Source organism: Polypterus senegalus, chromosome 5 (genome assembly GCF_016835505.1).
Source record: "Polypterus senegalus isolate Bchr_013 chromosome 5, ASM1683550v1, whole genome shotgun sequence".
Taxonomy (NCBI): domain Eukaryota; kingdom Metazoa; phylum Chordata; class Cladistia; order Polypteriformes; family Polypteridae; genus Polypterus; species Polypterus senegalus.
In genome coordinates, this window is record NC_053158.1 from 187,467,200 (window position 1) to 187,495,162 (window position 27,963).

At 37.1% G+C, this 27,963-nt stretch overlaps 1 protein-coding gene across 1 annotated transcript in view; it reads left to right on the top strand.

Annotated features, from left to right (window-relative positions):
* The window catches only part of LOC120529928 (scavenger receptor cysteine-rich type 1 protein M130-like), a 51,249-nt gene that overhangs the window by 3,969 nt on the left and 19,317 nt on the right, over positions 1 to 27,963 (top strand). The window contains exons 2-9 of the mRNA XM_039754136.1: positions 2,829 to 3,140; positions 9,901 to 10,224; positions 12,880 to 13,101; positions 14,373 to 14,684; positions 19,178 to 19,492; positions 19,650 to 19,964; positions 20,067 to 20,381; positions 27,702 to 27,782. Of these exons, the coding sequence (XP_039610070.1) occupies positions 2,829 to 3,140; positions 9,901 to 10,224; positions 12,880 to 13,101; positions 14,373 to 14,684; positions 19,178 to 19,492; positions 19,650 to 19,964; positions 20,067 to 20,381; positions 27,702 to 27,782 (2,196 nt within the window). The remainder of the gene's footprint in view (positions 1 to 2,828; positions 3,141 to 9,900; positions 10,225 to 12,879; positions 13,102 to 14,372; positions 14,685 to 19,177; positions 19,493 to 19,649; positions 19,965 to 20,066; positions 20,382 to 27,701; positions 27,783 to 27,963) is intronic.

Sequence of the window (27,963 nt, forward strand, 5' to 3'; positions counted from 1 at the left end):
CTCAAGGAGTCCTGAATGAGGCACATTACCTGCATTGTGAAGTAGCATCAGTTACGGCACTACGGCCATGTGGCGCGTTTCCCCGAGGGTGATCCAGCTCATAAGATCCTCATTGTTGGGGACCCAAGTGGCTGGACCAGGCCAAGGGGTCGCCCACGTAACACCTGGCTGTGGCAGATGGAGGGTCATTTCCGGAGGTTGGGACTAGACCGCATGTCTGCCTGAGGGATTGCAAACCGAGATCCTGAGTTGTTTCACCAGTGCATGCTCCCCAACTTGACTTGACTTGATTTGAAACATTCGAAACATTCTGACAATAATAGGGCATTCAGTTCAACAAAACTCACTAATCCTATCCACCTAATTATTCCAAAACAACATTAGGTCAAGATTTGATTGTCCCAAGAATCCTTCTGCCTACCACACTGCTTGGTAACGTCTTCCATGTGTTTATGGATCTCCAACGTCTTCTGTGTGAAATTGTACGAAGTTGCTTTTCTACCTGACTTAAATTTAAATAAGCTGTAGTATCATACTTCTAGTTAATAACATTAGCGCCATATTTTAAATTAATTGCAAAATAGTAAATGAACAAATTACATAATTGGACAATGAAGCATTATTTTTATCATTTTTAATTGGTAAAAAAAATAATTAGCTTTTAAATATACTTAAGATACCACATTCATTTTTCACTTTCAGCCGGAGAAACAAATGTTTTAGAAAGTGTGAAAATGAGGTGAATAAAGGTTAAATCTAAATCAGCGATTACACCCACACTACATATTACATGCATTTAGTGAAGCTCAAGCCCTTATATTTGTCAGTATTATCTTGTTTTTCTGCAAAACTGCTGACAGCTTTATTAAAACTAAACTGAAAAGATACCCCACAAATGTAAAATACTCAATCTGGTTCAAAGCAATCAAATTGAATTTTTGTATCGGGGGCTTCATTGAGAGTAGAAGCTCAGAAACTCTTGTACAATTTTCAATTACAAATCAATGAATGAAAATTAAAGTAATTTCATCTACATACACAGCCAAACAAATCAGGTTGAGCACATAGTAAAACAGCATAAGTGTCAATGTGATTAACACAACAATTATTACAGCCGATAAACCTGTATAAAATCTAATAATATTCAAATTGAGATAATGACAAGTGACAGCAGGCAAAAAGAAAATAGAAACACGAGTCAATAGCATGTCTGAAGAAAGTGTTTCTGGTGGTCCACAGTCCAAAAAAAGACAAGTCAAAGTCTAAGCCAGACAGAGAGTAACAGTTCAGGTGACCTGGACAACTGGCTGCTTATCCCCTCCTGGGCAGTGTACAATATGAGTAAATGTTCTAGGCTGGAGTCCCCAACTCTGGAGGGTCCCAGTGGCTGCAGGTTTTCATTCTAACCCTTTCTGCTAATTAACTTCTTTTGAATTCATTTTATTACTTACTTACTCTTGAAGACCCCGACCCCTTAATTGTTTCTTTTTCCTTAATTAGCAGCCAGACAATAATGAGATGCAAATTAAACCAAAACATCACCAGCAAAACAAGACCAACATTGTCGATCATACAGTATCTGAAAATAAAGAAAGGTGAAGGTCTCAGGAATGCTGATCTGCTCAGGTCCCCAAAACATTTTAACAGTGATCTTAGAAAAGAGAAAACCAACAGTTTTGGAAATGTATGCTATTGGACAATGAGAGCAGCAACAAGCCATGGAAATAAAGAACGAGTTTAATTAACAACAAGAATTGGCACGTAACTAAGCAGCTGTTGGAATGAAATTGGTTGGAGTTTGAGGCCCTGACTGGCTTGGTCTTCTGTTGGCTCACTCGCTTCACATTTCATTTCTGTTTGGGTGCCAATTAAGGGAAGAAATGAAGAAATTCAGGGTAACAAATCTTAAAAAACAAGTTAATTAAAATTAATTCAAAAGAAGTTAATTACCAGCAAAAAAAAAACAATGCACAAATTAAGAAAAGGGTTAGAATGAAAACCTGCAGCCACTGGGACCCCTGTTCTAGGCTAGGGGTGGGCAATGTTGGTCCTGAAGAGCCGCAGTGGCTGCAGGGTTTTGCTCCAACTCAGTTTCTTAATGAGAAGTCAACTATTGACGATGGAGTGCTTATTGCTTAAGTGTCATTTTGATGCTTCATTTTAGTGGTCTTGGTTCCCCACCCTTAATTGCTTATTTTAATCTTAAAGAGCTGCATTCAGTGTTTCAATGAATCCTTTTAGTTATGAGATACAACTGACAAAGGAACCAGCAGTTCTCTGTCTAACTTGTTTCCATTTACACCTGTTTGTGTTCAACTTTCACTGTTTGAATTAATAAAACACTTAATAGAAAAATGAGACAGGCTGAAAATTATACATTTTAGGCTTCATATCATTTGGATGGTGTCCTTGGAAAGAAAAAAATCTGCGATATAAGAACCTTACATGGCAGACTAACTAGCCATAAAATTAAAGGAGGCTTGAGACTGGCAAGGGTTGCTTTCTAATTAAGCAGTTGGGTTGGAATGAAAACCTGTAGCCACTGTGGCTCTCCAGGAACAACATTGCCCACCTCTGTTCTAGGCCATCTAAAAAGAAGATTAAATCCTTGCTTTCTGAAACTACAAAAATGAAAATATGTGTAGTGTCACATAAAGAAAAAATAAAAAAAAATAATATTTTTTCTTTCAGTAAGAAGAAATCATAAAGCAAGCTGCATAGGTTATGTATGGTTCTTTGGCATATTCAGTATAGAAACTGTTATGAAAAACATGAGTAATAAAAACCATTTACTTATTGTAAAGCAGATTCTTTCCTGTCCTTTAAAGGTCCTTTTCAGGTTCGCCTGGAAGGTAATGATCCTTGTGCTGGCCGAATCCAGATCTTCTATGATGGTCAGTGGGGCCACGTATGCAGCTACTCATGGGACCAGCCTGATGCTGAGGTGGTGTGTCGTCAGCTGGGCTGTGGTGCCGCTGTTTTTGCACCCCATTATATCCACTCAGAATCTCTACCTGAAGATCAAATATTAACTGTTGTAAAGTGTTATGGGAATGAAACTAACCTGAGACAGTGTGACTCAAGAACTCGGGATGAAATAGTTTGTCAACATAAGTGGGATGCAGGTGTCATTTGTGCAAGTAAGACTTTAATGTTTATAGAATGCTAATATTACCCTTATATTGACTAAAACAAGTTAAACAGAATTACAGATTACAGAAAGAGATGAAGAGATAAAAAATGTGGAAAGGGTAAGACAGGGTAAAAGAAATGGGAGTTCATGGTGATGTTTGTAGATGGGTGCTGAATTGGCTCAGACAGAGGAAGCAGAGTTTGATGGTGCGAGGAACCATAACAGAACTAGCTGTTGTTAAGAGTGGTGTCCAGCAGGGGTCAGTGCTACGGTCGCTGCTGTTTGTGGTATATATTGTAAGCTGGAGGGGTGATCGCACCCCAAAAGGACACAGACGCCCCTGGGAAAACCCCTGAAACACAGTCTACCTTCACATTGCTCCTTACCCTTCTCACTTGCATTATAACGCGTAATAAAGACCTCACGCGGTACTCCGCTTACTTAAAAGCCTTGTGCAGCGCCTGTCAGTTTTGGAATTGATTGTTTTGCTTCTCTCTCTGACATTCTCTGCTCCTAGTGGAACTGTCATCTCTGACTTGTCATGGAGCACGTTTAATCTTCTGAAAAAGAAACAAATGTTTGTTTGCAGTGTTTGAATAAAATTCCTGTTTTCTACAACCTCCTGTGTCTCTGTGCACATCTGTGACCCAAGCGTGACAATATAAATGATTTGGATAGGAATATCAGTAACAAGCCGGTTACATTTGCAGACGATGCCAACATAGGTTGATTGGCAGATAACCAGGAATCTGTTGACTCATCACAGAGGGACTTGGACAGCAATACAGGCTTGGGCTGATTTGTGACAAAGTTGGAAACTTGTTAAGGGTAAATTTGGCACAAACATTAGGAAGTTCTTCTTTACACAGAGAACCACAGACACTTGGAATAAGACACCAAGTAGCGTGGTAGACTGTAAGGCTTTAGCGATTTTCAAAACTACTCTTGATGTTTTCCTAGAAGAATTAAGTGAATAGGACTGACGAGCTTTGTTAGGCTGAATGGCCTGTTCTTGTCTAGATAGATAGATACTTTATTAATCCCACGGGGAAATTCTAAAAACGATTGTTCTGATGTTTTAATACATTATATATATATATATATATATATATATAATATGTATGTGTGTGTGTATGTATTATTCTTGGTGATGAATATATATCTATATATGTATAAATTTATTTTCTTTTTCTTCCTTAGACTCTAGTAAAGGACAAGAAACTTTAAAAAATAAAGGTAAGCTCTTCACTGTTAAACGTTAAAGTTGACGATCTCTGTCTGCTCTCTTTATATACCCTACTCTTGATATTTTATATTAAAAAAATGGAAAAATTAAGTATGCAAAATTTACTTTAAATTAATCAAACAGAAATGCATAAACATAATCTTAAATATTTCAGCATAGTCCCTTTTTAATTTGCAAACCTGTTTATTATTGTTACACAAGTATTTTTTTATACAAGAGGTTTTTATTCATATCATTAAAAAGCTGATTTTCACATAATACTTTTTATCACTGTCACATTTTGTGGGTACCAGTAGAAAGATAAACGCTGGAGCCATCATGTTCTCTATTTCATGTGTATTTTCTCCTATGAATTCTGTTCTGTCCCACATGTCAGACATGATATCAGTGTAATTCCATTTTGTTTTATATTAAACAAATTGGCTTTCTCCATCTTAGATCTTAATTACTGGAAATGAAATTAGAAAGTGATCACACCATACACAACTGTTTGTGAGGCATATTTAAATTTAAAAAAGAGAAAAAGTTCAAGATTATTTCCATTTTAAAAAGAAAAGAAAGTAAAAGGCATAACATTTTGGCTGTAGAGACTTCATCAAGTGTGTGACTGAAAAGGAAAAAGCAGGTAACATATATAGGAGAGGATGTAGGGAATACAGCCAGGGTGGATGAATGGTTAAAAAGTTAGTCTGTCATTAAGATCAGGAGAAATATGTGATCCCAGACTGAGAATGAGCTAATACTTCTATTTTTCTTTGAAATGTGTATTTAGACTTTATAATTTATAATTTAGTAGGTTTGGTTTTCGTGGCAGTATATTCTGAAATGGGTTGTTAAGTTAATGGTCAAACATTCTTCACCTCACTTACTCTCATATAATTTATTTTCACCTTGTAAACTTGTAAACCCTTAGCTATTTTTGTAATTACAGATTACATAGAGAAAACATTCAAATTTGTTGTTTTTCTGTGCAAATTTTAAAAAGGAAAAACCTTTAATTATAACCTGCTGGCACCAGCTACTTTACTGAATTTATTTGGCAGGTTATTATTGAATAGACAATAGCAGGCTAAAAAATCAGCATTTGACTTTCATTTATAATATCAAGTTCATTCAGTACTTGCGTAAGAGAAATTGATTGTTCCGAATGAAATATTAACAAACATTTATATTTTTTATCAAATAAAAAAAAATCTCAGTTGCAGTATTGTGTGAGTGAGCAGCCGAGTTTGAAGAAAGTTTATTGCAGTGGAGGAAGCTGAGAGGCAAATTTCCACTCAGGCAGTGACAGAAGTGTGGCTGCCGCATTTTGAACTCAGTTAAACCTCACCTCTCAGTTCCTCAACTACTTCAGAAAGTGCTTATTTAGTCTTGATTTATTTGTGATCACCACCGTCAGTTTTGGAACTGTAATATGTTTTTCACCAGGAATGTGTTGTGATTTTGTTGTTTTGAATAGTTACATCAAATGGTTAAAAGTAATTTTAACTTTCCTTTAAATTTCAGATTCAGCGTGTTCAGAGATTATGTGATTCTATATTGTAGTCCACTCTGTATTTTCCAGATCTAACTAGTGAAGAAATTCTGGTATGTTGCTAACAGGATGAAAGCTGCAATTAAAAGTTTAGTGAGATACAAGTCAAGCTTTTTTAAGATGAGGTGGAGATCCCAAAAAGATGAGTTTAGCTGAGCTGTAGAAAGTTAGTCACGCTTTTACTAATATCAGCCAGATAGGAATTAAGCACTGATGTACACAGAGAAAAGATATTCTTGTTGCATCCGTGGAAAGCTTGAGGTCAGTTCTGGCCAGTCTAGTACCTCAATGCCTTCACACTCAATTCAGCTGTAATACACCATAAGGGAATTTTCCAGAACACAGGACATCAAATTTAAGAATTACTTTTTTTACAGTACAAACAAGAAATACAAAATAAAGCACTCTAATTATTGTATAGTCTTAATTTAGCCCTTATTTAACTGTAAAAAGTGTTACTTTTATTAACTTAATTTGGACCCAAATCAATATAACAAAACACATCTTAATAAAGTATACAAGAGTAAAATATGACTCATAAACAATACAAAAGAACTCAGCTTTGTGGCATGCACTATACTGTATGTGAGATATCTGCTTCACCTTCCAGAACTGTGAATAGACCAGTAAAATCTAAAGTATGAACAAACATCATTAAATAACTTACACTTTCTCTGTTTATGGTTGTATCTCTCTATCTACATGGCCCAATGAAGGCCAAGCCTATATCAGCAGCAATAAGCACAAGGTAGAAACAAACTATGGGCATGATGCACATGCAACACCACCACTGTCACACAACAGTTTAGAACCAACAACTAATCTAGTGCACATATTTGAAACATGAGAAGAATCTAGAATACTCAGTTACAGTGTAAATATTGAGAGAACATGCATTCTCCACACAAATGGTACCCATGAATTCTGGAGCTGTGGATCAGCACTATTAAGCCATTCTGTTTTATGCCTTTGTTTTCTTTAATTTATCACTAACAATCTTTTTAAAGAGTATTTTTCCAATTAGAAAATGATACTTTCTATGTTGACAGAAGCAATGAGAATGCGGTTTAGATCCATTGTAAGTTGGTGCGCAGGAAGGGTGGAAATCTATTACAGAGGTCAGTGGGGAACAATTTGTTCAAACGGCTTGGGAATGACAGAAGCTCGTCTCGTCTGTAAGCAAATGGAATGTGGAGAAGCAGAAACCATTTCCCGGTTTCAAATTCTATCCTTTGACTTGCCTATCTGGATGAATAGAGTTCGCTGCTCTGGAAATGAAACCAAGTTGTGGGAATGTCCTTCAGATCCTTGGGGTCTGCATGAGTGTGATCATATGATGGACGCCGTAGTTATATGCAAAGGTAAATTTTATGAGTCTCAAATTTTATATATATATATATATATATACATACTGTAAGAAGTACAGAAAAAGGTTTGTTTTACCTAAGTGATCCCTATTTAATTGGCACTATTGCTACAAAATCCATTGTGATCCAAACAAAGATGTTCCCAGAAATAGTAAATTCCCATTTGTGGCTTTTGGCATTTCATGATTAAATCCACCTACATGCTCTCTCTATCATATTAAAGACATTTCTCAACTTCCAACCTTCTGGAAATTTAGGAAGAGGCAGCAGATAACCCTAAGAATGCTTGTCTCTCCACACTCATGAGGTGGTATTGCAAAGGAGTAGTTTGGTTGCAATGCATGTCTTATTCTTAATTAGCACTGAAAGATGAATGTCTTTACTACTTTTTCTTTCTCCTAGATGAAATTTCCATTAGCAATTATTCAAAAAAGACTTCCAGTAAATACAGTATATCGATTCCATTTCAAATGAATTCTGGGAACAATAAGAAATTCAAATACTGTATATACTCACATATAAGTTCTACCAGGGCTTGATTTTACCATATAATTTCTGGTATTTTATAATGTCAGTCGTATAAGTCGAATACAGAAAACTCACACTATTGGTCCAGGACATTACGATATGCTAATGTCCACCTGAGAGACTAACCACAATGCACACTGCATTTTTTTCTACGTATTGTGCCTACGTGACCACACAGTAAAACCTGAACTATTCCAAAGCGACGTTTGCACTGATTTGTGTTTTTTGTATCTCATAACCTCATACACCTTTATCATAAGAGCATTCCTTATTTAGTGTTCGATCAGAAGAAAATATGAAGCTAGTTTTCAATTAAACGTCATTAAAGTGGCGAAAGAAATTGGTAACTGTGCTGCTGCAACAACATTCGATGTGTCTGAAACTGATGCGAGATTGGAGGAGGCAAGATGATGTCCAAAAAATAAAATAAAATTAGTGTCACATTTTTGAACGGCCGTATAAGTCGGGGTCTGATTATATGATTGATTTTTCGGGTTTCAAGACCCGACTTATACATGAGTATGTGCAGTATTTGATTTTAATAAAATCAATAAAATGGAAAAAAACAATAAAATAACATAGGCAATAATTAACAAAGGCAATACGGTTAAGAAATAAGCAGTAAAATGCAGAGGTACTGCATTTTATGGGTTACAGTGCACTGCTTTGGTCACTAAGCCACACTACTTGTCAGCAAAAATTAAATTTGTCTGGAAGAAGAACAATTATTGGCCACATTTCATTGGCTTTTGATCCAGGCCAAGGAAAGGCATATTACATTTAACTATTAATGCTCAGCAATACATTAAGCCTGAAAAGACTTGTTCACAGTTGTTTATCGTCCCTTTAGCATATTCTACTGTCCCATTACAAGGGGGCTCATTAAAAACAACCTTCACACAGACTTCAAAGTGTTTCTGCTCAACAAAAAATGGAAAAGAAATTTTCTCTTTAAGCAGTTGCAGTATTATCTGTTGTGGTTTATGACTGGCTTGTCATCCTGGCCAATACCCCCAGGCCTCCAGATGGAGCCCACCCTGCAGCATGGAGGTGCCCCGAATGCCAGGAGGGAATTATGGACATTGGAGTTTTCATCCACAGCCCTGCTGGATACCACAGGGGCCCCTAGAACATGCTGCTGGGAGGAGCAGCGAGACTTTTGCATACAACCCAGAAGTGCGTCATAGTCACATGAACAATAAGACCGACATACTTCCGGGATGAAAAGAAGACTTTTGGATCTGACCCAGACAGGGGTTAAGGAGCACTTCCGGGTCATGGACTATATAAAGGGCTGTGGGAGATCCCAGAGTTTAGCTGAGCTAGGTGGAAAGGTGGCAACGCGTCTGGGAGTGGAGGATTTATTGTTATTGTGGATTTGTATTGTTTAATGAGTATTGTGGAGAGGAGGGTGCTTTGTACACTGTATATTGATAAAAAGTCGTATTATTGAACCTTTACCTGGTGTCTGGCGTATAGTCTATGGGTTCAAGAGGACGATAGCACCCTCTGTCACACTGTCTAACAAAATTCAAATTGTGAGGGAAACAGGCAAGTAAATTCCAAAACCTGCTAATGATATTTTGTCAAATAAATTCTGTTAAAATTCCATCGGTGAGCAATCACCTAGTCTTCTGTGGCATGTGGTGACTACTCGATGGAACTGTTTGGATCTACTGTAGAATAGCAAGATGTTGTCTAACAAAGGAAGATGTTGAAACGTACAAGAGCTGAGAGTTTTGCCACCAAAACAGGTAGTAAAGAAGTGGTGTGGAGGTGAGCAAGCTGAAGAAAAAATAAGAAATCTGCTGTAGGCCAGACAGAAATTATATTTGTATCTGAAGCGAAATGCCAATAAACATGAAAAGAGATATTTAACAGAAATGCCAAGTACATGAGCCTCCATAAGGCATCAAGATTAATTTCAGTTCAAATAAATGGTAGTCTCAGAAACAACCATGATAAAGTATGTCTAGTACCCAAAATGTCATAAACATCACAGAAATGAACTCTGTTATAATGTATCACACATACAACAAGCAAAAAATTCATGAAGATTTATTTTCATTTCAAAAACCTGGTTTCTTTTTAGGTGCTGTTAATATTTCATTAGCAAGTGGAGCAAGTCCTTGTGCTGGGAGAATGCTTATAAAAACTTCCTCGGGTACAGCTACCTTCAGAGATGAAGTGGTGAAAACGCCACTGGCCAATGTCGTGTGCACTCAACTTGGATGTGGATCAGTTGTTTCAGTTAAAACAGATGCTTACTTTGGAATACAAAATGTAAATCTTTGGGTTTTCCCAATTTACTGCAATGGCAATGAGTCACATTTCTTGCACTGTTTTGTTTTTGCTACAAATGTGACTCATTCAAATGAAAAACCTGAGAAACTGTCAGCTGGAATGGTGTGCTCTGGTAAGGAAGTAAATTATCTTCTTTTATTTTCCTCTATACTTCTTCACATTAAATATGATGAAGCAGTTTAAATTAAATTACCTAAATTTCAATTATTGTAATATCAGTTACTATCAGTGAATAAAAACAGCTACATTATTATTTACAATTAACACTAGAATTACCAGAGCCTACAAAAAAACTCGTAGATCCGTCCCACTTAAAATCGCTTCTCACCTCTCGGCGTCTTTTGTCCTGTAAATGTGTTGCTAAGCAGCAAGCAGCCTGCTATCACATCCCCCACCTGCATGTCAGTTGCTTGGAGTTATATAGAATGAAAAGTCAAGCAAAATCACACCTTTTATAAATACCATATCGTTATTTGGAACACATGCATTTCATGTGTGTTCCGTGTCTACAATGATCTATGTAAGCACATCTTTAAAAAAGAAACGTTTTTCATGTTTTAGTAATAATTGACAAAATGTAGACATGAAGTTTATAATGTGTGAAGCCTGAAGTCCAAATATCAAAGAAACACTTTCACAAAAGGTACAAATATAACAGAACAAGCGCGCTTTTATTAAAAAATATAACTGTAGAAAAATAACACGTGTTAAGGTGCTACATTCACACAAACTTGCTATGACTACTTCGGTGGTGCAACGGTATCAACTGCTGACTGGTAATCAAAACTTCATGGGTTTGATCCCCGACAAGTCCGTTTTGAGAAGTGAGCTGCTTTTATTCTCACTATTTTAGAATAAAAATATACATTTGATTTCAATCTGTAACAGCCAGTGTAAATGTATGATACTTGTAAAGGTTAGGTTTGCTTTTTTTTTTTTTATTCAGTTTCATTCTCTCAGTTGCGTTGATGATCCCACCCCCACCTCTGACACAGCTGTTTTCACATAGAGATGCGTTATAGTTCTGCACTCTGTAGGACGTAAGTAAATAAATCCAAATAAATAATATTCGATCTGGCTTTTCTGTAAGTAATATATAAATGTTGATGTACAAGTGTAACAAAACAAGTGCACTTTTTTATTCAAGACTATAACCGAAGAAAAAAGAAAGTCACAAGTACACTGCAGAGCTTCCTGTGTTTGAGCGACACAGGCATGCTCAAAAAATACACATATAATGCCACGAAAAGTGCACACAGACATTTTAGTTTGCAGGCATTGGTGGGTGATGTGATAACAGACTGCTTGCTGCTTATCAACACATTTAAAGGACAAAAGACGCTGACGGAGAAGTGAGAAGCAATTTAAGTTGGGACGGATCTACGAGTTTTTTTGTAGGCTCTGGTAATTCTAGTGTTAAAACCAAATTCCATTGGATGAATTGCTTATTTACTTTTAAAGTAAAACAAGTCATGTTCACAATAATTAAACAAGGAAAGTAAAATAAACATTATAGTTATAATTTTTGGATAACAATTTTGAGTCATTATGTTTGTATTTGACTGAGCAGGGCCAGACACTTCTATATTTTTATCTTTATTTCCATACTAGCTGTTCTGTTTGGCTTCAATGAGAAAAGTGACAAAATGTACATTACATGCATAAAATAAACAAAAAGCAGATCAGAGGTTTATGACCACCTCATTGTGACAGAAAGAAATTTATCTTTTTTAGTATTTTTTAGCATATGCCACTTCTGAGGTTATTAAGCTTTTTTTTTCTAACAGATTAAGATTGAAAACTTTTACTGTGAAGTTAAATGTGATATTTAAAGAAACTGAAGAAATTTTTCAACAAAGAATTATTCGGAGAACAGTAATAATAATTATTTCAATAGTTTAAAAATACTGAAATGTTATAGAACGTGTAGAATACACCACATCTATGACTCGATTGCTGAGAGACAAGTGAGAGTCGAACAGCTCACACACCCACCTCGGAAGCATCCGCTTTCAATCACTCAAAAGACCTTTGTTACTTAAGCTAAAACAAGTATCTCATCACAACTGGGCATTTTACTTGTTTATTATTTGCCCTACAGTAAAACTGAATGGGACCTATTTTGTTTGTCATAACGTGCAATCAGAAACGAAGGAATAGATTTTTGATATAATCAACCATTAAAGACATAATGAGTAGCAAATGTAAAAATTGTATTCTTTTTCAACATGCTTAACAAATTCCAAATTATTATTGAAGTCAACATAAACACCTAAAATTTGTTTTGTTATAATACAATCATTTGTTGTTCTTTTGAAGTAAAAAATTAAAATGATATCATGTTGTGTTCTGGAGATATCAAGGTTAGAAGAACCAACAAAAACAGCAACTTTTAGTGAGGTTGTCTTCATTTTTATTTTATTCTAGATATTTATATGTACAAAATCTTAAATTTTATTAACCTGTTTTCTATGTTAAGACTATATCAGAAATCACTGCAACGTTTTGTATAAATAGGCGAGGTAGTTTTCCCATGATACTTGAACAGAGAGAGAGAATGAAATATAGATGAAGTAGAAGCATCAGAGATGCTTTTAGGGAAAACCTGGTTAACAATCAGCATATTTTATTTTGTGTTTATGTTTAAAATAAAAAAAAAACTAACTTTTCTGACTTGTAAAAACCTATATTTTTTTCTCATAGGGTATTTAAAGAGTCACTTTACTAAACTAGAAAAAAATAATAGTAAAATTAATTTTATTATCAGCTCACGTTGAGCCGAGACTGGTGAGCAGCAAGGATCCCTGTGCTGGTCGTATGGAGGTGCAATTTGGAGAGACCTGGGGGACATTTTGTGATTTCAACTGGGATATTGAAGATGCCAATGTGGTCTGTCATCAACTTCAATGTGGGGTTGCAGTGTCCACCAGGACAGGAGTTTATGGTGAAGGAAGTGGACCTGTATGGAATCGACAATTTGAATGTAACGGTAATGAGTCCATTCTTTTTGAATGCCCTCAGTCAGCACCCAAGGCTGTAAACTGCACCCATAGGAATGACGTTGGAGTAATTTGTTCAGGTGGGCACCATCTTGTCTTTGTTATGTATAATATCCTTTGGCATGGAAAGGCTGGGATTTTAGGGGACTTCCTCGATGATTCTGCAGAAACAACATGAAGGAAAGATGAGGAATGTGATTTCTTCACTGTTGTGAATGAGATCAGGTTCTTTTGACTTTCTGATGATGTTGAGGTTATTCCACTGATTGTTTTCGTGTACAAAAGAATAATGAGTTAGATACAGTGCATGCTGCTTGTCACAAAACTAAGAGGGAATATGGGTGAAATATTTTGCCACAGTAGTGTTCTATTACCTGACATTTTTTTCCAAACTGAAAATTACTTTTTCGTATTGTTATTCTGGCTGTTCCATTTTGTTTATTTCTGGTTTATGGTTGCCCCATTTATTGTTAGTCATGTCACATACTGTGCTAATTTATGCTGAATGTTTTTCATTAATTTTAATGGGTTATCAGCATATTGTTTAAATATACTATATATCATGACACCATTTTGATTGTTCTTGGACACTTTAGCAAGTTTTCCCATGGGGCACCAGGAGTGCACAGTGGGTGACGTCATCAGTGCGACAGTAAACAGAAGACACATGTATTCCTGGATCATCTAAGATCTGGATATTGAGAGTTTTCTTTTTTATCATTATTTCGGTGTATTTCTGGTATAAAAAAAGATTTAACTTTAATTTAAGGTCCTTGACTTATGGTTGTGTTTAGTATTTGTCGAACGATCGATTTGACTTCCATAGTATAGAACTTGGCACATTTTTGTAACTGCTTCAGCTGTTTTGCATAGTTTGGACCCCTTCCAGAATATTCTCCTGCTTTATTGCTGCTGTGGCCCCAAAACCTGAAATTAGTTTAAGCGGGCACAGAATATGGATGGATATTTTGTACACAGCTGGATATGACAATGAAATGATCCTGCTTTTCAATAAAATGTTTGAAAGATATATTTATAACTTTTATAATAAAAATGCAAACAACGTAAAGGGTTTTAAATTTCAGTATGAAGTCCAGTATTGTTTTTTCTCATTCTGGTGTAATTTTTTTATTTAATTTGTTAATGTTTGTAATGTTTACCCAGAACTCCATTTTACAAATCTTCTACAACCTGCTTTAATATTTTACACACTATGCATTCAAATACTTTGAGCATATTTTATTTTGATTTTCTTCTGCAGGCAGAGATGGCCCTCGCTTGGTGGGTGGCTCCTCAAGATGTTCAGGAAGGGTGGAAGTTTTACATAAAAATGTCTGGGGAACACTTTGTGACAAGAATCTAGACCTGAAAGCTGCTAATGTGATTTGCAGACATCTTCTCTGTGGAGAAGCCATTTCAACACCTTCAGAAGCATATTTTGGGGAAGGGATGGGTCAAGTCTGGAAAGACACATTTCTTTGTAATGGGAACGAGTCCCGCCTGGAGCAGTGTGTGGTGTCTTGGGACAAAGCGCCTTGTGATCACCGGAATGATGCCAGCATCATCTGTTCAGGTATGATTTACTGAACTCTAGCCAAGCTTTAAATACCTTATTAATGAATTATAGTGAGGATGAATTCCAAATATGCAGGTAAAATATAATCAAGCTCATTTATACGTTTCCTTTTGCAGGGGTTTTAAGGGTGGCAGCATGTACTATTAGAATTTAACAACATTAAAAAAAAATTAGATGAGAACAGGCCATGAAGCCAAACAGACTTGTCAGTCCTATTCACTTATATCCCCCAAAATAACATCAAGTTAAGTTCTGAAGGTCCCTGAAGTCCTACTGTTTACCACACTACTTGTTAGACACTAGGACTAAGAATATGGACAGATAAACTGGACCAAGTAGCTTATTCTATGTGTCTATGGTGCTCTGTGTGAATGAAAACTTCCTAATTTTCCTGCCAAAACTCTGTAATGTTTGTGCGACTGTGTTGGAACTTTTGATTACTGTATGAATTTAAATTAGGTTAAAGTTATTTTTCTTAATCTCTTCAAATAAGCAATAATTTTTGATCATGGATGGCCATTTTTCTCTTTTCTCCAGAGTCTTTCAAATGATACAGTATAAGTTCTGAAACAAAACAACTGGAATTGGGGTCTATTTAATGCAGTGGTTTTCAACCTGAGGGTTGACACCCGTCCCCACTAGGCAGCAATGGAATGCAAGGTGCCATCAATTTTTATTACATAACATTCTTAAACCCCTCTAATCCAGTTCAGACTCATGGGAGCTGAAAGCTATCCCGGTGACATTGGGAATGAGACAGGAATCACCAGTAAACTGCAAGGCCTACTCACACAAATAGCCACACCAGGCCAGCTATCCAAAGAAAAATCCACTCGCCAAGAAAATAAACTATGCCACTCCAACTAAAAATATATATAAAAAAAAAAACCTACATTTGACAATATTGTTAAAAATACTCTCACTGAGAAAATTACTTGGAACACTGTACTAATAATGATCAGCCTTCTTTTGCTGACAAAACAGCCTCATTTCTTCACAACATGGATTCTACAATATGTTGGAGACATTTCTTTGAGATTCTGGTACATGATGATGTAAGCAGTAGTTCATGTTAGAGGAAGTATTAATGAAGTTTATTGATTTATTTTAACAAGGAAGGAGGAGCAGATAGTGAGTTGAGGTGTAGAAGTGAAGAGACGTGGTTGGTGTAACTCAGCATTGTATGTTCACCATTGTGTCATTAAAACAATTGGCAAATGGTTCACAAACTGGGATGACTATCTATTTGTGATTTCTACATATTGATGCCTCCTCTGCTATACTACTGGGGTCACTCAAGAGGCAAGAATAACCAACAGTGGATTCTGGTTAAGGTGGAAATAGCAGATTCCATTCACCCGGCTTTACAGGACCGCATCCAGATCATACAGCTTTTACATTGACATGAGTGCATCTCACAATTTCTGAATATTTGCCAGCTGCAAATTTATGATGCATATCTCCCGCTCTACAACTTCCCAAAAGTGTTCTACCGGATTCAGATCTGGTGACTGGAAAGGCCACTTAAGAACCTAAATTTATTGTCAAGTTCATGAAACCAGGTTGAAGTGACTTTTGCACTGTGACATGGTGCATTAGCATGCTGGAAGGAGTCATTAGTTGGTGAACATCTGATCTATAGCTGGCATGACATATTAATTAAGGTACAGGGGTTCTCTTACAGAATTTCAGCCTTTTTATAAATGATGGCATGTAAGATATAACCATGAATGAACCCAAAAGACTTGCACAGCAGCTCACACTGACCCCAATTCCAGGGTGCACTTGTAGTCTGATGTCGGTTATGCCGATCCTGGCTTTGTTTCCACTTCCTGTGTATCAAGGCATAATTTAAAAGCCTAAAGTTGAAATGTGCTGCTCAACTAAACCTTTATTTGAAACCCATTATGGAGAGCAGATTACAAGTGAAATCCATTTCAGCTCACATCTCAAGATTTTCCATTTTGTTATCTATCACTTCACACATAGTGAGAAAGAAAAATGTCCTCTGAGGAACTGGTGGAGAGAATCAATAAAGTCTACATCCCTGAGCAGAATGTTGCTGCTGACAAATCACATGTAACGGAAAGGTCATTTGAAAATGAAGCAATACAAACCTTCTACAAATACTGTGTCTCTACTGAACAACAAGTAAAGTTTAATGCTAGTTTAACTCAAGCGCCTACAGACTGCAAAGTGGTGAAAAACTAAACCTGTTGATGCATTTTATTTATTTATTTTTAAAAATCTTTTCTTAGTTTTACCTTAACAGCTGAAAAAAAACTTGATATTATGAAAATATTAATTGTGAGAATAATGTTTTTAAATATTTTTCTCCTTCATTCTCTTTATCTAACAAAATAGATGATTGAAAGATCAGAACTCTTTATTTTAATACTTGACATTGCATAACAGCCATCAAGTTTTGACATTGACACCTATCTATCTGTATCGCTCATAATCTCTTAAGCTGCTTCTGTATTTTTTGTGGCTAGCCATGCAGATTTCTTACTCTCACACTACTTGCTGTTATCATGTAGAGGCTTTGACATTCCAAACTAGTCTTTCACTGTTTGCCTCAGAACCAAGTATGTGGTTCCAAACAGTGGTTCAAGCCCAGGGGCATCCTATATTCTAAGCCCACCCCTGTCTGTATTGGTTGTGAAAGATGCACTTAATAATAACTCATTCACATTGAGTAAGTCACCTCGGAAAATGTTTCCTAAATAAATATTTTTTTTTCAGCATTAATACATCATCTGCAATAATTTTATTCAGGAGTGTTCAATAGTCATTTTAAGCCACACAGTGAACTGATATTTATAAAGTTGTAAAAATGTTTTTAGTCCAAGAATTGTCTGTAACTTAACACCAGTAAATCCACGGAACTTGTTATTGACTTTCACTGCACCAAAGAGCCTCTATGTCCAATCACTATTCAGAGAAGTGGTGCACTCCTACAAGTACCTGGGGGTCCATAACAATGACAGGTTGGGCTGGTATCCTAACACAGAGGAAATATAGAAGAAAGGGCAGAACAGGTTCTTCTCTCTTAGAAGACTGTGTTCCTTTAAGGTGAGTGGTGACATTCTTCACATCTTCTACAACTCTGTGATGGCCAGTGTGATTTTCTATGCTGTGGTGTGGTGGGCTGGTAACATCACTTCAGGAGAGGTCCACCAAATCAACAAGCTAATTAAAAGGCAGGCTCAGTTTTGGGATGCACTCTGGACCCCCTGGTGGTCATAGCAGAAGAGAGAATTAAAGTAAAACTGAGTACCATTATGAACAATGATACACATCCTCTCTGTGACACTCTAACACTGAGGATGTTCAGCCAACAAATGTTTTCAGCAGAAGTGTGTCAGGTAATGCTATAGAGACTCCTTTATAACAACAGCAATAGTCTACATAATGCCTCACTGTTACTGTGACAGTCAAGTCAGAAGTTTTCTTTCTTCTTAAATCTTATTCCTTTTGAGTTATTCTGTTATATGTTCAGACCATAGTCCTATTATCTCAACTACTTATCCAGTTTAGGGTCAAAGGGAGCCAGATTCTATTCTGGCAGGTCAACGAATAGAGTGAGAAGAAATCCTAATCAGGGCCCAGTCTATCCCAGGGATCACTTATGCACACAGTAATACTGACACTGCTCCAGTTTTAAGTCCTCAGCTAACCTAACCAGTTACCTAATACACCACCACATTACTTTATCCTGTAATAATGTTAAGAATTTTTTAGTCACAAGTAGATAGATAGATAGAAATGTATTTTTCCCACAAGGATAGATTTGTCTTTCTACTGCAGATCAATAAATAAATAAATAAATATTGTAACAAACAGAAGCACACAAGATTTACTAAAAAGAAAGAAAATGTCTGATCTGGCTAAAGATAAAAATAGCAGTCCCAATGGTGTATTGCCATTGGCATAAAAGAGACCCAGTGGCGTTTCTTCATACACTTTTATTGGATGAAAGCCCTCAGTATTGGTGTGTCAAAGGAAGGATGTGTGGCATTGATCATAATGACCATCAGTTAAGTGCATCCCATACCTGTAGAAGGCAAAAACACCCTGTTAAGAGTAAAGGAGAAAATTTTATATCATAAAATTATTACATGACCATTTTAATTCTTTAAATTGAAGAGCATGTAATTCATTTTTGTTTGAGAAATGGTGTGCTTCTCAGCATTCACTCTGCCTTGCACCAAAATAAATTATATTAGATTACCCTGTAGTATTAAGAATATGATTTTTGGATATTGTATCAACTTAAGAGAGCATTATATAGTTTACTTAGCTGAGAATACAAATAGCTACCTGAGCAATAGAAGAAGACTGAAATATTACTATGCTAACAGTTGGAAGATGTGAAATCACATGCGGTTTCATAAATAGACTATACACTTTGTCTTATCTGTTTTCTTGGTGTTCTTCAGCTATAATTACTAAACTAAGTTTTTGCTAAGACTGTATTCTGATTCCAGATGCTGACTGGCAGCTTCAGCTGAAAGGTGGAGAAAGCCACTGTGAAGGCACAGTTCAAGTGATGCTGAATGGCACCTGGAGACAGATTTTGGATTCTGAATGGGATTTGCAGGATGCCAGTGTAGTTTGTGCTCAGCTGAACTGTGGTCAGGCAGTTATACCACAGAGCATCTCCAGATACATTTCAGGAAGTGGCCCAGTCATATTAACTGACATTAATTGTGCTGGAGATGAACTGTCCTTACAGAACTGCTCTTTTTTAGTTATGTCTGAACACTTCAACATCAGTGGCGGTGTGGGAGTTCTCTGCTCAGGTACTATAGTTGTCTTGACTTCTGTTGCTAGCTTAATAAGCAAAATTACATAACATCTTCTGATTGTGCTAGTAGTTGTTGTTAAAGCTGCTCTCTGAATTACCAAAAAATGTACTAAAGCTGGCACCTTAATGCTGCTTCTTTCCATATTTGTCAGAGCACAACAAAGTTAGGCTGGCAGGTCACAGCAGCCAGTGTGCAGGAAGAGTAGAAGTGTACTACAATGCCACCTGGGGGACAGTCTGCAGTAATTCTTGGGAATTGACTGATGCACAGGTTGTGTGCAGACAGCTGGGATGTGGGAATGCAGTTCGCACTGCTGTCTCTGCAGAATTTGGGAAAAGCTCTGGACCTGTGCTGCTGGATGAAGTTAAATGCTGGGGAAATGAGTCGGCCATTTGGAAGTGTCCTTCACGAAGCTGGGGTGAAAACAAATGTCAGCACAAAGATGATGCAGGCGTTGTGTGCTCAGGTACGAATTTAATGATGGGGTGCTGAATGCAGTTTTAAATAGACATAGAGCACAAATGGATAGAAAAAAAGTAATTACTGGTTTATTTTACTCATTTGGCAGAATTCAAAGAACTTCGTCTTCATAGTTCTGAATATGTCTGTGCTGGAAATCTGGAGATCTTCTATAATGGGACATGGGGAGATGTTTGCTCTAATGGAATGGATTCAACCGCTGTCAATATTATCTGCCAGCAACTGGGATGTGGAGAAAGTGGTTTACTGGAGGAGGGTCAATCTGATGGAGCAAGGAATAATGTAAAATGGTTGGATGGAGTGACCTGTCATGGGCATGAGGCTGTATTATGGCAGTGCTCCTCAATTCCATGGGGAGAAAATAGGTGCCAGAATGGTGAAGAGGCAAGGATCCAATGTTCAGGTGAGCATACCTGTTGGACAAAAATACTAAAGAAGTCAATTTTACATTTCCAGCACCTTTCACAGTGAGTGCTGTTCTTAATCATCTAAATGTTACGGGTTTTGGTACTACCCTACCCTGAATTTATTATATAGACCCACAAATATATCCTTCATCCTAACTCTTGCTCCCTGTACACACCAAGCTGGGATGGAGACAACTTATACCTGGGACTCCAGTCCAGCTTCACCCAGAACTGACTGCTACTGTGACATTATGTCCCTCTCTCCCCTTGTCTGTAGACCCCACATGGCAGGATAGAGTAAAAAGGCAAGTAGATGAACAGCTTTTTTTATTGATTTATTTAAAACCCCCACCCAAGAAAAAGAGAGGCAGACCAACAGCCAGAGCAAAACTTTTTAAGTAGAAAAAAGGAAAGATAATCCTTTTCCCCAATATAAATGCTTATTCTAAAGTGTTACTGATTAGATCCTGCCAGGTTTTTAAAATGTTCTGAACAGATCTAAATGAAAATTCGATTTTTTTCCAATTTCAAATAGTATACAATATCATTTACTCACTGACTTAAATGAGTTGGGCTAGAATTATTTCAGCTGACCAAGAAAAGTCTACATGCTAGTAGTGAGGTAAAGGCAATTACACTGTGTTTGTCCTTCTCCACTTTAAGCCCATCTGTGAGCCCACCAAACACAGCTGTTAATGGATTAGGAGGGATTGTGACGCCAAGGCTGTCTGATAGGCATTTAAAGATATTGGTCCAGAATGATGTTAATTTGGTATAAGCCCAAAACATTTGGCCCAGTGAGGCTGGAGCTTGATTGCAAAGTTTTCAGGTTGGATCTTGTTCTGGAAATATTTTGGGCAATTTTAAATGAGATAGAGGTTCTGGGATCTTTGAAAGCAAACGACTTTAAAATGTTTTTATATATTATAGAAATGCTATCTGAGTCTTCAAAACTGATCAATGTTTCTTCTGGAATAGAAATAGGTGGGAGGTGAGGAAAATTAGACCGATTCTGTTTAGCACAGTTTCTAATTTGAAAGTATTGGAAAAAAGGTGTGTTGAATGGCAACCAAATTTAAACTGCCATTTTTTGTGGGATGCAAAGACATTATACACAATTATCTAAATGATTTAATCCCATAAGATTTCCAAGTATTAAAAACTGTGTAAGTTTGAGAGGGTGGAAAAAGGTGGTTATCGTTTAAAGGTAACAGATAAAAGCTTTTCTGTCTTGAAGTATTTTGGTTCCATATTCTGAGTGAATGAAAGACAGTTGCAGTATAAGTGACGATGATTGACAATAATTTGTATTTACTGGGGTACAAAACAAGGAATATAGAGAAGTACCACAGGATTTTATTTCTATTGTGGACCAAGCTTGTGTTTGTTCATCAATTTGTGTGAATATACAGGTTTTTATAGGTTGCATATTTGCTGCCCAGTAATAAAATTGAAAATAAGATAGTACCATGCCACCATCTGTTTAAGGTCATTGTAGGGTTGCCATTTTGATGCATGGATGGTTTGAAATCCAAATAATTCCAAATAAATGATAAGGAGCATCCTTGTCTAGTACCACATTCTAGTTTGAAGTAATCCAAGATAATGTTGTTAATACAAACTGATGCTTCTGGACTGGTATACAGTAGTTTGATCCATGCACATATGTTTGGGCCAAACCAAAATTTGTGCAATTTGGTAAACAGATCCAGTCCAATTCAACCATGTAAAATGCTTTTCCTGCATCCAATGATAATAAGATTATCAGGGTGTTAGACTTTATGGGCGAATATATTACATTAAGCAGGCATCGAAGATTAGAAGTTAAGTGTCTGCCTTTAATAAATCCAGTTTGGTATTGTTATTTTACGAAAGGAAGCACTTTCTTAATCCTTCTAGCTAGAACTTTGGAGAGCATCTTAAATTCATTATTTAGAAGTGAGATTTGTCTGTATGATGCACATTGTAGTAAGTCCTTTTTTCTTAAGAAAGACAGTTATTAATGCTTGGCAAAAGGTTTGATGTAGAATTTTATTGTCTCTTTCTTCTATAAATGCTGCTAATAATAGGGGAGCTAACTTAATTGATTTTTTTAAGTAAAATTTAGCAGGATAGCCATCTGGGCCTTCTGCTTTCCCACTGTGAAATGAGTTTATAGTGTCTACTTAATTCTGAGAATGTCAGAAATTTATCCAGTTTCCAAGCACTGAGAGTATCTAGCTGTGGTATCTGTAATACATCAAAAACTCATTACATTGTGTCTTGTCTTCTTTAAACTGAGTAAAATATAAGTACTTGTAGTACTCTGTAGATGTGTGCATTATATTTTTATGGTCAATGATTTTATCTCTGTTTGTGTTGGTAATTACTGATATTGCATTGCAAACTTTCTACTTGTGGATTTGTTGAGCTAAGATCTTATTAGACTTCTCCCCATGGTCATAGCAATGATGTCACAATTTTAAAAAGAAGTTGTTCCGTTTCTTTTGTTGTCAAGAGGTTGAATTATCATTACAAAGCCTGTCTTTTCCTATAAAGCACCTCATTTGAAGAACTGGCATGTTCCTGATCTATTCTGGTAATTTCATTGATTAACTTCTTTATCACCTTCTTGGTTTCAAATTTAATTTTTTGGTAGAGATATGAAATAATCTTTCCTCTTAAAAATGCCTTCAGAGATTCCCAGAGTGTTTATGCAGAGACCTTTGAGGATTCATTTGTCTCTAAAAAAATCATTTTGCTTGGATATAAATTCTGTACAGTTGGCATCAGCATCAGGGGGTTAAGATGCCACCTGCGAGATGAGTATGTGGGGCATAGTGATTTGAACTCCATGATCAGAGGGGCATTGTCAAAGATGACAATAGTGTCGTATTTGGAAAATCAGATTGTGGGCAAAAAATCTCTGTTTATAAAGAAACAATCAATTCTTGAGTAACAGTGATGTACTTCTGAGAAGAAGGAATATGGTTTGGATTTAGAAACCTCTATGAGTCTGGTAAGTTATGATTGATTCTAAACTGTGTCATTGTTTTTGCAGTGTTAGATGTTATCGCCACTGTAGCAGAAGACCAATCCAGGTCTAGATTTAAAGCACAATTAAAGTCTCAGGTCATTATAATTTTATGAGTGTTCACATTATTATTGGATGCAAATACGTTTTGGATGAAGTCTATCATCCATATTGGGTCCATAGATATTTAACAAATATCTATTAAATGAATTCCCACCTATCGCCCTTCAGGATCAGATACTACATCTGATACTACAAATGAAATTGTTCTATGTATTAAGATTCCCACACCTCTAGTTTTCTTTTTATAGCTGGAGTGGAATATTTCACCAGTCCAATCTCTATACAATTAAACCTGGTCCTTGCTTTTTAGCGAGTCTCCTGTAAAAATACTATTTTGGAGCTTAGATCTGTTAGGTGAGAGAATACTTTATTTCTCTTTAATTCGTGATTGAGACCTTCACATTCCAGATAACACAGTTCTCTGATCATAGAGACATTGCTTCTGAACTTTTGTTGACCTTTTATAGTCTTAACTAAAGGTAGTACATTATTATATATGATAGTTTTAATCTTAATTTCCAATTTTGTCATAATTAATGGTTATACAGCCTATTGTTTTGTTGGCACTTACAACTGTGGGGGTAAAAAGGATAGATTAGAAATAACTTGCTCCCTTTCTCTTTCACCCCAGACCCTCCTGCCCCTGCATTTTGCCTCCCCAAGTGAGGCTAGATCCATTTTATGGAGTCCCAGTCCTCTGACATGCTTAGATACAGAGCGTGTCCAAACAAAAACAAGCCACCCAGCAGTGGTGTAAAAAAGATTTAAGGAGAAATATATATAGATATTACAGTCCAAATATTATAAACATTGAATATAATCTTAAAACAGTTCCAAAGCAATAAACCCAGAGAATGATATCAAACAGTACCAATGGAGAAGCAGATAACGTATGATAGTACAATCCTATTACAATAAACCAAGGATGTAGTGTTAAGCAGTCCCCTTTAGAAAAAAAAACACTACTTACTTTATAGTAACCATAATGAAGATATATTCAGTGGAAGAGAGTGCAATATTATTATAATTGTAATTAAAATGTCAAAGTGGCCAAGAAGAAAACAGAATCTATAATTACAGAAAAAGTCTCATTGCGAATGGACCAGATTGCAGGTAGAATCTTCTTTGCATTCCCAGGACATGATGTGATTCACAATCAGATTCCAAAGAATGTCAGGATGAATTTTCTTAGCTCGTTTTCTGCTTCATCTGGAGAACTAAAAATGCAGAACTTGCCTTGAATATCTGCTCTCAATTAGCTGGATATAAGAGGCTGTATCTGATTTTGGCTTTGCTTAAGCTCTGTTTAATGCTGTAAAATGTGACACATTTAGCAGCTGTTGAAGGTGAGAAATCATGGAAAATATGAATGCAGTTATTTTCAAATATAATGTCTTGTTTCAGTCCGAGAGAGAGGTTAGGAGCATGCACTGATACAGCGCATTGCCGCACCCACCATGCAACAAACCATCTCAGGATTCATATTAGGGCCCAAGTGCAGCCATGCAACGGGTGACACCTCAGCACCACACTAGTTCAGATGGAGTGGAACCAATGTGAGGTTTTTTATGGTTGCTGGAGAGCCAGTTCTGCCACCAACCCCCAAGTGTTTCCTTGCAGGGCTGGATGCTGATTAATGTCATACCCAGGATGGAGCAATTGCAGGTTAAGGACCTTGCTCAAGGGCCCAAAAGAGCAGAGTCCCTTTTGGCATTTACGGGATTCGAACCGGCAACCTTGCAATTGTCAGTGCAGATCCCCAGCCTCAGAGCCACCACTCTAATTTACTTTAGACTGTAGTTTGTCAAAACGAGAAATAAGGCTTATAGTTTTTAAGGCAGTTTTGCTCCTACAAGTTTAACATTATAAACGTAACATTTTTAATATGCAAAAATCAGAAGCAAAGCAAATGAGTGTGACAGTTACACCATACAACTTGGATGTTTATAAGCAGTCAAAAATGCCACTGATCGGCGGTCTCAATTGTGATGAAGTTTGTGAGACTTGCCAGAAACATTTATTGGGTTCATCTACTCCTGCCATTGAAGATTAACACATACAGTGGAACCTCGGTTCACGAACGTCCCGGTACACGTACAACTCGGTTTACGACCAAAAAGTTCACCAAACTTTTGCCTCGGTTCACGACCACACACTCGGTATACGAACAAGCCAGTTTCCCTTTCGGTTTGTACATGTTCAGTCTCTCCCTGTGCATTTCCTGTGCAGCGAGCGAGAGAGTGCGACAAACAGACACACACACACACACAGGCAGCGCAGAGAGGACACATACACAGGCAGTGCAGATAGGTGCGCACACACACAGGCAGTGCAAGAGAGACACACACACACACACACAGAGGCAGCGCCAGAGAGAACAGCGCTCAAGAGATTGCGACACACATACACACAGAGGAAGCCCGAGATGCAGACACACAGGCAGCGGAGAGAGAGCTGGACGCATTAAGGTAGGAAGGCAGCTAAGAATGGTAATCCATCCATTATCCAACCTGCTACACCCTTACTACAGGGTCACGGGGGTCTGCTGGAGCCAAACCCAGCCAACACAGGGGGCAAGGGAGGAAACAAATCCTGGGCAGAGTGCCAGCCCACCGCAGGGTGCACACACACTCACACCAAGCACACACTAGAACACAAAATAAAATAGAAAATAGAAAAGCAATGTTATATTTATTAGTGTACAAAAATACCAAATTGAAGAAAATATAATAGAAAATCAAATAGATAGCTAAGTGTCGATATAAATAATTTTAAAAACGTTTACTGAAAATCTCCTGACTACCTGTCTGTTGCTGTTTGCAGCACAGGTGCTCTCATTCAGTCACTCTCTCTGTCTGTCTGTCTGTCTCTTCCATTTAACCTCCGTCTCTTCTTTGTCTGTCTTTCACTCACTGGCCAGTCTATTTATGTCTTCCTCCTTGCGCATCTTTTCTTTTCTAATGTCTGCTTTCCCTTATATGCCCCCGTGAGTACAGTGCCTCAATTGTGCACGGCAGAAAGGTGATGAAGCAATTGAGACAGATCACACCCTCACGTGCAGGTGCATCTCGCCTCAATTACCTTACCAACTTCCCAGAGCTTCCCACACACGGCCACAGAGATTGAGTTGGCCATTCATTTATTTATTCCACAATTCTCGGTATTATACAGCACTCCCTCTTTCAAAGGTGTTCCCATAAAGTGTGCTTCTCAGATTCTGCAATTTGCTCAGCTTCTATCCGCTTTTATACTTCATGTCTTTGAAGGCTTGCCTCCTCTGGCTTTTCTCCTCTTTTGTGTCTTAACTTCTCATCCCTGGTACTTCCTCTTAAGATCAAGTCACCAAATGCAAACTGGCCAGTTAGGCCAAAGCCAAACTGACCAAACAGATTTCTCTGAGGGATTGGACACTCACATGGACAATAGCAGTTCTAATAGATATGTGCACCACATGCCTAGCAAGCGTGAAGCATTGTAATGATCAGGCATACTGATGACATCATTTTCCTTATAGTAAAAATCCTAATTAAAAAACAAATGATGCAATATTTGAATAGTCCTGAATGTAAAGAGCGTGAATCTGTTGATTTATCCTCTCTTGGTTAAATGATGAAAGCTGGTTATGATATTATAATAACGGAGGGAATATTTTTGCAGCACACCTTAAGCCAAGACCACAGCACACTGTTTCATGATTGCTGACTATGTGCCTCATTTATGGCCACAGTTTATTCATTTTCTGATGAACACTTTCAGTAGGATAATGCACTATAGTACAAAGTATATGTGATCTCAGTCCAGTCCCACTAACATCATAGTGACTTTAGTTTATTTCTATGGCTTGTACAGTCCCAAGAACGCAATCCAACAATGCACCCTAGGAATACGGTGGGAGAGGAGGTTCAAAGAATGAATGTGTGGCTGAAAGATCTAGAGGAATTGTGTTATGCTACTCAGGCAGCCTGACTAAAACTTTAAGAATTCTTTCAGAACATTGTAGGGTTTTCTGGAGGCAAAAGGGGTCACACCTGATGCTACAGAGTTATGTCTAATAAACTGAACACTGAATAAATAATTCTTACTTACTGTACACCATACTACATAAAGAACAGATGTTGTTTTTTATTTGAATATAAGTGCATTCAGTCTATTGTTTTATGGGAAAAATTTTACATTTAGCACACAATCTGTTTATCATAAAGGTCTGTTCGATGTTTACTATGTTATTTTAATTCCAAAGGTGCTACTGGAAGATCCCCCATGACAGCTTCACCAGAAAGTGTCCCCATGGCAGCTTCTGCACAATTAGAAACCTGTGCTGGTGAGTTCTGTTTCTTAAAGTGTTGGTATCAGATAATGATGTACCACTTAGAAGAACTTGTGCTGGCTAATAGGCATTTTGTTTGGTTTGGAAATATGCTGGAATTCTTAAAATTCCATCCAAAACCAATTTTCTATCACAGAACTCCACAGAGTTGGAGACTATCCTGGCTACATGAGGC